At 39.5% G+C, this 12454-nt stretch overlaps 1 protein-coding gene across 1 annotated transcript; it reads left to right on the top strand.

Moving 5' to 3' along the window:
* Positions 1-562: 562 nt before the first annotated feature.
* On the top strand, positions 563-5935 carry LOC140244993 (ferroptosis suppressor protein 1-like). The gene is made up of 6 exons (XM_072324584.1): positions 563-746; positions 1611-1846; positions 3577-3778; positions 4465-4617; positions 4993-5193; positions 5778-5935. Exons 1-6 carry the CDS (start codon positions 563-565, stop codon positions 5933-5935), a joined length of 1134 nt encoding a protein of 377 aa, XP_072180685.1.
* Positions 5936-12454: the final 6519 nt, after the last annotated feature.

Raw genomic sequence — 12454 nt, forward strand, 5'->3', positions numbered from 1 at the left:
CTATCGAGTTGCACTCGACCCGACCACCCGACCCAAATATCTCAGAACCAGTGACCGTGTTTATCAAGTGCTTGACCTACGGTCCTCACTAGGCTAACACTGACAGTTGGAATCGCCGATGCATGGTGTGTGGCGCTGGATTGTACGGAGATTCTGATGGTAAATGACTGTGTCAAATATACAAATGATGTCCATATAATTGTGTTGAGTGAGGAGGGCGAGAATAGTAACCAAAGTTCTATTACAACTGGAATCGTATCTATAATCTAATCATCCTTTGCAACGCTGACTTTGTAAATGGACAATACTTTGTAGTCACGCCTACCTATAGACCTTAGTGTCCTTTAACGACATTCCATCCAAAACGGTAAGGCTTTAGTGATTAAAAACTGCGTTTGGAAATAGGAGGGCCATTCCAGCTAATGATGTATACAGCTTTACTAAATGTTGCATGTATACTCAGCTCTCAATAACGCAGGTGACGCGACTTCGACGTGACACTTTGATCATATCGTCCATGCGGTAATTCCTTTTGCCTCAACTGAGAAGGGATAGAGGAAATATGGGTGCATCAAGCTCGTCGAGCGGCAACGACCTGCAGAACAAGACGGTGGTGATCGTTGGCAGCAGCTTCGCAGGGAAGAAGGTGGGACTGCCTCTCAGGGGTAAATGTAAGCTGGTCGTCATCGATACCAGAGAGGCTCTCCACCTCGCTCCAGCCTCACCTAGAGCTCTTGTGGACGAAGGTAAATAACTGCCGATCATTTATGAGTTGTAACTCGTAAAAACAATAGTGCTGACGCCACACAGCGATTTTTTTCTCTATAGATATTAACTATGCTGTCGGTGATATTCCACATCTGCATTTTTTGATAACGGATTGATTTGTTTGAAATATACGCAGTCATGCATGTATAAAAAGCAATTACTAACAAGCAGACGGTGAGCTAAATAAATCCATGACAAACTCGTTAAAAGACTAAAGACTTTAAAGTAATCTTATTAGATTAAAATGAGGAATATAGTTGATGAAATACCAGGAAATTATCTTGATATAAAACTAATGAACGTACACAAGGTCATACTGAAATTAGTTTCGTAAGAAGTGACGATCTATTGTTTTTGTACTGTTAATGCCAAATATATTTAACTCGTTTTGAGAAGTTTCAGAGACAGCAAGTTACGATGACTGCGTTATGGGCCTAATCTGAAATAACTGTTGTCATGAGAGAATTGATATGAACACAATAATACAAGGCAATCAATTTCGATATATTCATCTAATGTGCGTATCATATAGGGGAAAAGAGGAAAGAATCACCAACTTTTACTCCGAGATAGTTGATTACTTCGACGTGAGCATAGCAATGCACTTACTAGTAGGCGATATCTTTCTCAATACGTGTATCTATACAATCAAACTGCGCTCACAATACCTGTCTTCTCTTTTGTGAATGTATCATTTGTAAAACTTACTTTCAGTATGTGAAAATATATCTATGTGATGTGCATTACAAAAACTTTACTGAAACTGTAATATTTCTGTAACTATCGATATCTGTGTCTAACTAATACAACCGAGTTAATATCAACCCATTATCACTCTGCAGGATTTGTGAAGAAAACATTTGTTCCAATCAAAGACATGTTTGGAGAAAGCTTTCGGCGCGGTAAGGTTACTGCAATCAACCCATCCGAGAACAATGTTACACTGGCAGACGGAGAGATTATTGCTTACGATTATCTGGTAATAGCAACTGGTAGCAGCGGACCGTACCCTGGAAAGGTCGCAGATGACGTCAGTATGGAGGACGCCCTCCAGATGTACAAGAACACAGTTGCACAGGTGACGATAACACAACGGGTTGTCATTGGAACAACTTTCTAAAACTGATACCAGTGATGAGCTTTTAGAGGCTATTTTCTCAGGAATTAAGGAATAAATGTAACGTGGTCTGCGAGCATGATTGCAAATTTTGATGGAAAAGATCTGGGGGGGGGGGGGGGGGGGGGAGCGAAAGTGAGGATTAATTGTGCCCATTGTTGCTGCGAAAAGATATACCGGTACGGAGTTGGAAGGCACAACAGACAACGAGATCCATGTTTACAATATCGAGACAGATTATATCCTTTTTGTTATCTTTCAATAATGAGCGAGAAGGAAGTAAATTGTAGTTGTATAACTACCAAATGTCATTTCGATGTCAGTTGACATAGAATAAGTTGAAAGTAGAATACGCTGCCTTAGCAAATGCTTTATCTGTCTGGGAATGCAATCAAATCAGACGTAATATTTATTCACACTTTCCTACAACAAAAATCAGAACATCAGACTGCATGAACAACAACAACAGCAACAAAAATCCATATAGCATGAAGACAACAAAAAAAAAAAAAAAAAACCAAACAGCAACAACAACAACAACAATCCAGTGCTGCGGCATGTCAGTTGCGCAATATATATATATTTTTAAATACAACCCGACTGAAGATGTGTAATTATAGGTATGGATGGAAATCTGTTTTCAGTTTTCTATGACTTTTTAGTTTCTCTTGAATGGTTTTTTAATTCAAGAAGCGAAGGTTATTATTAAGTACTAGTCAATGTACCCGTGGAGTGCTGAATCAGCCGAAGTGGGGCATGGGGGGGGGGGGGGGGGGGCTATGATGAAGTTATCCATATGGGACCATAGTATATTTTGTGTGAATATACATGTACATCAGTTCAATAAAAATTTGGGCAGCATAGCCCCCCTCTCGGCGCTTGCCAGCAAAATCACCGATGATATTCAAATGACATGTAAAAATTCAGTACATGTCATTTGAATATACATCAGTTTTTTGTCCCACACAAAACAATAGGTATGGGACCACAGTATATTTTGTGAGACTTCTACTCGCGATTATCGGCAAAATCTCTCCACAAAATTATATTCAAACGAACTCGGGTGTCTCTTTAAAGGCTTCTCTTCCTTCCTATTCGCGGCATTGTTGGTGTATTGGTTGATAAATAAAGTTTCATGAAATCTGCAATGAACAATGTCGTGTAACATGGACTTAAGTAGGCCTACACCTGGGAAATCCCCATTGAGGATATTTCTTGGGGAAATATGTCATACCGAAGTGCCACCGCATGAACCAATGCAGCCAAGGTAGGAAAAGTAAGAAATCAATATAGCGCCCTCTATCGGGTGTCTGATTATTGCAGCTGACGAAGATTAGCAGTTATTTGACCTTTGACCCCAGTGACTTTGACCTTTCCAAAAATGAACCCCTCAAGAGCAATTTAGCGGTCCACCTGCATCCACCCACTAAGTTTGATGGAGATCGGACCAAGGACCTGGAAGGAGTAGAGGAACAAACAGACAGACAAACGTTGCTCGAATTATAGTATGATTTCATTTTTCTATCGAGTAATTTTTATTATAAAGTAGCGAAGGTCTTTCAAAACAGCTCTTTAATATAGAATATCAATCGGAGGTTTGGGATTTCTTTGGAGACAAAGAAAATCATATGATTTCGCATTATACAACTAAGTCTTCTCAACTGTTTTCCTTTTCTTTTTTTGTGCACGAGGTGAAAGAAGCACAAACGGTCACCATCATAGGGGGCGGTGCAGTTGGAGTTGAGATAGCTGGTGAGATTGCCACCGACTTCCCCGACAAGAAAGTCATTCTAGTACATTCACGAAACGAGCTTGTCGAACCACCCGTTCACAGGAAGCTAAAAGAGAAGGTTAAAAAGCAACTAGAGAATCTGAATGTTCAGCTCATTCTAGGTAAGTTTTGTTTTGTTTTTGTGACACACGTTGCTCAAACCAATTTTTGCATTTAACCAAGTTTAGATTGAAATGCTGGTGGCTATAGCATGAAAATATTTGTACTTAAGAGAAGGAAACTTGATCCTGGTAACGATACTTTATATCTCATTATAATGAAGTTTGTTTATGTTCTCTATACTAAAAAAAAAATTGTAACAACTATGATTATCTACAGTGTATTTTTATGTTACCTGCATCATATTAGCTCTCACTATATCAGTAGATAAATTTGGATATACATGATATTTGCATAATTTCATGTCCCTTTATATAGTGATCTACGTTTTACAAGCTCCGCATTCCAGTTGATCTCTCTTTTCCATTAGTGTCCATTGTTATATTCACTTTCTGTCACCATTGCAACGTATGTATCGAATCTTATAGCCATTCGTTTATATATCTAGAAGCAAACTTTTTGTATTTCTAGTAATTACAATTTATTAATTATGATTTAGCAAATGTGATACTTCGTATTTCTATCTTAAAACATTTCTTTGGGAAATGAAGCGAAAATTGAACTGAATTGAAGTGAAATATGAATGAAGCTGCGATATTTGCAGTTTTACAATGCTATAGCAAGGACAATGGCGTCATATTGATAGCATAGGCCTAACAATTTGCTTTGTAACCACATGAAACGTTAGGAGAACGGGTCGATGACCTGAGCAGCTATCCGACTGATCGAGTGAGCGGACCAAGAGAAGTCAAGACAGACAAAGGACGAACCATACAGTCTGACTTGGTTTTCGTGTGCGTCGGTGGGAAAATCAACAACCAGGCGTATCAAGAATCCCTCAGTGAGTCAATTATTTTGTTTCCACCTTCCTTGTTTACAATAACCTATTGGCAAAACCAGCGTTGTTAATTCTTCGACGCACTATATAGGTAGCTACCAGTCACAAAATGTTGGTGTGAAGAATTGTGATATACCGTAGCTTGTTTGACGTACTGAAATTTAGGAATATACCTTAAATGGAAATGACATATTCAACGTTTGGGAAGAAGCAGCACAATCAAACCCATTAAAACTCTATTCCATGCATATACGTGTCCAAACAAACAAAGGCAGGCGCCACTTTTAATCATTCATCCCAATTCACGAATATTACGAGGAGAATACAGAAAAAAGAGCATACCGCGGTACACATGAAGATATTTTTATCATGTTTTAGAGGAAAGTATGGATCAGTCCGGATATCTGATGGTAGATGCTAACCTGCGGGTCAAAGGTCATGACAACATCTTTGCAGTGGGAGACTGCTGTGATGCGGATGTGCAGAAAATGTTATATCGAGCTGAGCGTCAGGCTGAGGCCCTGGTCCAAAACATTGTGCGTCATAGCAGCGGGAGACCAATGAAAGCTTACAAGCAACGTGAGTCTTTTCTTCGTTTTATATTTACTCATTGATTTTCTCTCCGCTTTGAACAAGTTACTGTAATTTAACATGGATATCATGCCGATTACGTCAGAATGATGCTTGAAATATACTTGCTGTAACTGGTATGCGGATAGACATCGATTCATGGAAATGCTGCGGCATATAGGTCCAGCTGATAGAACATTAACGAAATTTGCCTCAGTGAAACTACTCTTATGCACAGAAAACAACATTCTGCCCCCCCCCCCCCGCCAAAGAGCACACACACACACACACACACCCCTACACACACACACCCCTACACACACACACACAGGAGTGCTCGGCTGTGAAATGAGAGACCAGTCGATAAAGATTACACACAAAAAAGTTCTGTAAGTTTTTATTTTCTATTTTTTTTATTCATTTTTTTTTATACCTTCCCCTTTTTGGGAGATGCTGGTCAATGAAAAAAATTTAATGTAGGACCATAAAAGCCTATCGATGTGTAATTCTTGAATTTGTTTGTTATTCATACATGTAGTAATACGTTGGGTTTTTGTTTTTTTCTTTCTTTCTTTTACACTATTAATTACCAGCGGCTATGCTTTACGCCGTGTCCCTGGGCAGGAATGGAGGTGCGATCCAAATTGGCAACGTAGTATTTGGGGCGTGGCTTATGAAGAGACTCAAGGGTGAAGATCTCTTCGCAGGGAGAATGTGGGATCACTGCGGCCTGTCAGTACCAAGGAACTGACCACTTCACGAACTTTGACGTAATCTCTTTGTCAATATTTTTGCTATCAATAATTGATTGTATTCAAAGGTAAAGATGATTTCCTATAATTATGGCGGTTGGATTTTTCTTTTTTATATTTTTGATTTAACCCATCACGTCAGAATCTCTGTACAGTACTATTACTAGTCAGTGCGTATCTGTTATTATCCGTTTACAGTGCACTCCCGTTATAGTGAACACGGTTACAACGAAATTCCGGTTAAAACGAAGTAAAAATTCAGGCACCAACACTAACCGTTCTATGTTTTTTTTTTATTGTGTATTTGTTCAGTTATAACGAAATTTAGTTATAACGAAATTTCGATATAACGAAAGAAAACTGCCGGTCCCGAGGACTTCGTTATAACGGGAGTCCACTGTACCTGCTATCCCGAGGCAGTCTCAACAGGGTCGTTGTAATTGTCACGTCGTCATAACTGTTAGTTTATTTTGGTTGCTCATTATATACCGATATCTAAACTTGTAAAGAAATCTTAATTTTTATATTTTGTTGTATATAGAAATCAGTATCCAAACAACAATTATTCAAAAGAAACCAGAGTATATTATGAATATAACAAGGGAAAAAAAAAATCCATCCATTTTGGAAGAAAACATTTCAGCAGACATCCGAGGGTATATTGTGTTCTTCATAAGTTAATCAATTGTTCATGATATAAATGGAACATTTGATGAGCAGTCTTTATTACATAGGTTGGTATTTTTTTAATCATTTTTTTTTTGTAAGGGTAGGTGTGTATGTTTTTGTGGTGCTTATATGCATTACGGATATGTGTCCCAAAACAGCAGCATGACAAAACTCAAAGTTTTCACTGGTGAAGCTATTGGTCAACTCGCGTTGTACATCCTCCCGATCCATCCATGATCTATAGAACATTCTCGCAGACCTACTTGCAGTTATACATTGATACCGGTATTCAAATCAGTTACTTAACTTGACAACAACTTTTAGATTTTGCTGGATGCTTGTCACAAGGTATTATGATTCATTTTTATCTATGATTCTGTGATTACGAATGAATAGTCCATGGGTGCGCTATAGGGCCTATAATGTCTCGGTCATCATTATTACTTGATCCCTCAATCTCACGCCCTTGCACAACAAACTTTTTCCAGCAAGTTTTATTCGATTTAACTCAAATCATCAAATGATACATAAATTAGGTAGAAACTTTTTAATACAATGTACATGTAAACTCATATAATGTCGTATACACACACACGTTCACAAAACAAACACACACACGGGTACTGCATTATTATACACAAACATAGAGGCTATCCCCAGCTGTCTGTATATAAGACACAATTAAAACCCATATCATTTCTTTCCTCTTATTGTAATGGTCAGTTTCCACTTAACTTTCTTTTGGTAACTCTGGTCTACGATATGTTTATGCTCAGACGTACATGTATCATACCATATAGAGGTCGCTATCAAGATCAAACTATATTGCTCAATGATGGTGGTATTCTGCATTTTAAATTCAAAACCGTCGACAACAGAAAGCTGTCTTTGTTTCTTGTCATTCGTGAGTATAGAAAAAAATTGTCTCAGCAGGTATACTGCAATTGAGCAGACACGAGCTCATTTGTATACTTGTTCAGAGCAAATATAAACAGGGTCAGTAGCGTGCACAATACATTTAGATTTCTTAGATTTAGATTTAGATTATTCATGGATGTATATATGTCACGCAAGCGCGCCGGAACACTTCTGGTTTTGGGGGGGGGGGGGGGGGCAAAATCTCAACGGGGGCACATTGTGACGATGTGAGATCCTCGGCGCGTGAGCGGGGGGGGGGGGGGGGGTGGAAAGGGGAATCCCCCCCCCCCACTGTAGGGAGCTTTTGTAAAACAGGGTACAAAAGTCGCGTTTATAGACCAAATTTCTAAGGTATTAAACATGGTGAAAATAATCAGTGCGAAGGACTGTGATTATTACATACGGGAGTACATAATAATGTGATGGTGTGAGATCCTCGGCGAGGGAGCGAAGCGACCGAGCAGGGGGAGGGTGTGGGAGGGGGGATACCCCCTCCCACGGTGGGGACTTTTTGTAAAAACACAGTATAAAAGTCGCGTTTATAGAGAATTTAAAGCAAATTTCTGGGGAATTAACATGTTGAAAAAATCAGTTTGGAAGGACTATGATCATAACATACGGGAGTACATTAATAATGTGATGGTGCGAGATCCTCGTCGAGGGAGCGAAGCGACCGAGCGGGGGGAGGGTGTGGGAGGGGGGATACCCCCTCCCACGGTAGGGACTTTTTGTAAAAACAGAGTATAAAAGTCGCCTTTATAGAACATTTAAAAGCAAATTTCTATGGAATTAACATATTGAAAAAAATCAGTTGGAAGGACCATGATCTTAACATACGGGGGTATATTATGTGATGTTGTGAGATCCTCGTCGAGGGAGCGAAGCGACCGAGCGGGGGAGGGTGTGGGAGGGGGATACCCCCTCCCACGGTAGGGACTTTTTGTACAAACAGAGTATAAAAGTCGCTTTTATAGAGCGAGCCACTTTCATTTTGCAATTTATCTGAAATGTACTCATTAAAAGCTTAAACGTGATCGCATCGTTCGAACAATAAAAAATATTCTTATACTACTAGAAAGCAAAGAAGAAAATGAAATATGTAAAGTTTACTAAAGGTATGTTTCAGCGGGCACACTCCAGGACACGAGGCTACCATCTATACACAAAATTTACTCATAAGTTACTAATAGTGTATAGATACAATAATGTATGTTGTTAGTGCACTTTCGCCCCGTTAGGGGCGAAAATTTTTGCATTTTCAGTTATGAAATTATAACATTTAGACAAGAAATACGCCTTTATTGTTCATTTTGGTCTTTAAATCAGTGATTATTTATTTGTTACAGGGGGCACTTTGGGGGGGCAAAAACTCGTTTTGCCCCCCCAACATTTTGTTTGGGGGGGCAAGTGCCACCCCTGCCCCCCCCCCCCCCCCCCCCCGCTTCCGGCGCCCTTGATGTCACGTCTTATGTGTATTTTACGATGCATCATTGTTTATATCCATGCAAATTATACAGCGTGAATGTCTTATTTCATTCAGCGTCAGAATTTATGGATTACTGCTAGTAGGGCCTACCCGGTAATAGCCCTATATAAATTATGCACAAGGAAGTATAAGTTTACTATTCATAGCATTCGAAATCGTTTGAACACCGTTCATTTCACTGTATTACGAACGTCTCTGTGTATAAATGTCATAATTGATTATCACTGAAATTGGATGGAAGACATCACTGATCATAATCATAAAAATCGCTTTTTTATAACAAACTATTAGGGCTGGTTTCTGTGAAACCTTTAAACAAAGACACGAGAATTTTTGACACCGACGATTGAGGTGTAACCGTTTTGTGTGGGATGCTATCAGGTAAACATGTATAAAAGAAGAATACATTGTGCACATATTATTTGCAATTAACATTTTACTTTTAATAGGCAGCGTTAGTATCAATTTGTAATCATGGGTTCTTCATCTATGTACAGACTAGAAAGAGGAAAAAAATGTAATATAGCCTATATCCGGTATTACTATAGTCTTATGCAGTGAATAAAAAGGAACACTAACGCATGTCGAACCGTATACTCTTTGCTTGAAACGGTGTCATGGTAATACGCCAGAGGTATCTTCAGAAGTAAAGGTATCAGTAGTAAAACTTGCATAAATTATAACTTTGATAACATTATCAGTTCATCTCAGATCTAAATATCACTACACCATGAATGCGTTTTTATTTGGCTCTCCTAAATAAGCTCAACATTGTGGATTATAGATTTACATCTCAAAGTCTCTACGGAGCCTCTGACAATTTCTCTCTGATATTTACACCTAACTTTGTACATACATGTATATGACATATATACATACATCGAATCACTTAAAAAAAAGTGCAATTTCCAAAATTTTGAACCGTAATCAAGTCAAGATGTAGCAGGTTGTTTGCCTAGATTAACGTTTATGACTGTTGGGAACGAATCGTAATTACATATTATGACAGACCTGCATTCAGTCGATGTTTCGTTTGCTATTTATGTGTTATAATGATGAATGCATGAAAGAGTGGTTCGGTTTTATACAGTTAAGAAGAAAAATCCGATGTATAATGAGTGGCCTTGTTTTCGGATTTTATCGTTGGGCTGCACGAAAGAAGGGAAGAATTTGGGTTTGCTATGATAGCAAACTACTTCGCGCCTTTATAACGCAACGCCTTCACTGCCACGCCTAATTCACTCGTCACATCTTCACTCGCCACGCCTTCTCTCTCCAACCCTTTTCTCCCCTGTGGACCGCCTTCACTCTCCACGTCTTATACACACCACGCCTTCACTAGCCACACCTTCACTGTCGCCTCTTGCTCCCTCTTGCTACGCCTTCACTCGCCAGGGGTGGTATTCTGAAATCCTTCCAAGGAAGAAATTTCTTCGTAAGTCAGGATTTTTTTCCTAAGTGGTATTCTGAAAATCTTCCTAAGTTTCTTTGATGCGCGAAATGGGCATGAGAAAGGGGACATGCCGCGCACACGTGTATTTAACCCGGTTACAGCTCGAAGGTTCGTTATTCCGGAGGCTCTTTATTCCTACGATTAGTTATTCCGAAGGTTCATTGTTCCGAATTTTATTTTCGGATTAACCAATCTTCGGAGTAACGAACCTTCGGAATAACGCCACAAATTTTCGGGTTAACGAACCCTTTTTCATTTTCGGATTAACGAACCTCTAGGTATAGGAAATTTGCGTGTTTCGGATTAACGACCCTTCGGAATAACGAACCTTCGGAATAGCGAACCTTCGGAATAACGAACAGCACCCATTTAACCCTACGTCATAAGAAATGTGCGATTTTCATTGGTTGGTTCCTTATGATACGACATTTCGTATTGGCTTAAGAAAGGACGTGGGCGGGGATGAGGATGGCCTAATCTGTATTAAGAAGTTCCTTGGAAGAAATTTCAGAATATCAGTTCTGTCTTTTCTAGGCACTTCTAAACTTTCTGACTTAGGAAGAAACTTAGGAAGATTTTCAGTATACCACCCCTCTTCACACACCACGCGTTCACTCGCCACGCCTTCACTAGCCATACCTTCACTTGCCATGCCTTCTCTCGCCACGCCTTCACTCGCCACGCCTTCTCTCGCCATGCTTTCACAATGTCACCTCTTCTCTCGCCACGCCTTCTCTCCCCGTGCCTTCATACACCACGCCTTTACTCTTCACGGCATCACAAAGCCACAAGGCATGTCGACTCCATTCCCGTACAAGGCCTTTGTCTTTTCTTTGTCCTTTCTTTGTATATGTGCCTCCTCAATGCTGCATGCAAATATCACCCGGTTTTTTAAAGTTAAGTTGACCACTTCACCGGGATTATTTTCACCCTGATCTTTGAGAGAGAAGTGAAGTGTTTTTTTTTTCCTGCATTAAAAAACAAACGAAACAAAACAAAACAAAAAAAAAACTCTTTTTACTGCTTTAAGTCTCCTCCGAAAGACTTTGTGGATAAAGAGCCTTGCCAGTGGCTACTTTCAGCGGGACTCTGGGACTCGGAACCTCATACGTGCATGCATATTCGAAACCCGTGTTGTACATGGTTTTAACCGTTCACAGCCGAGGCAGTGCGATTTCTCTCTATGAGCCCAGTATTGAGCAGGGAGGTGGTGCTAGAGCTCCCCTCCACCTCTCTGTAGTGATGACCCTATAGGTCTCCACCAGTTAAAGGAATAACGACCATCTAGATTATTAACGTCTTCGTCCACGAATTTTTCCTGCTCAGTGCCACCATGACGTAGTGGCGCGCTTTTTGTTTGTTTGGTTGGTTGGTTTCTCATTGAATGACCGACTCAGCAGGCGTATAGTGTGACTTCTTGTCTTAAATTATTCACCAAAAATATACCCAGAATATCAAACATAAAGTCAGTCAACATCTTTTTATTCAAAGTTACATTCAAGACATTTCGTTGGGGTGTGACACGTAAGCCTGTTGAGTTATGCATGCTGCACGATATTCAACCAATATTATTACAATTGCTTCCAGTTGCTTCAATCGTGCTTTTCATTCCCATCCAACAGAGATGTAATACAAATACAGATCATGCATATATCAAATCATTGTTTTATTGTTAACAATTTGTATATTCAATGCAGGTCATAAGGCTTTTGTACAATAGAATGAACGAGTGAATAGAAACAATGCAACTTTGCAACGGTGACCAAAAACGAGAGAAGTAAATACACAAATTGAAAAGTGTTATACTGAAAAGCGCAGCCTGTTAAACGTAGATCACTCGAAAAACAAAATGCCAAAATCATGTTAAGTATTACTTTAATTGATTTAGTATACAGATAGAACACTTTTAGACAGATATATATACGGCAACACGACGCAAATATGCCCACCAGCTTCTCACCAGGCAAATAAGACCCATGAGCTCGACAATAG

Source organism: Diadema setosum, chromosome 22 (genome assembly GCF_964275005.1).
Source record: "Diadema setosum chromosome 22, eeDiaSeto1, whole genome shotgun sequence".
Classification (NCBI taxonomy): domain Eukaryota; kingdom Metazoa; phylum Echinodermata; class Echinoidea; order Diadematoida; family Diadematidae; genus Diadema; species Diadema setosum.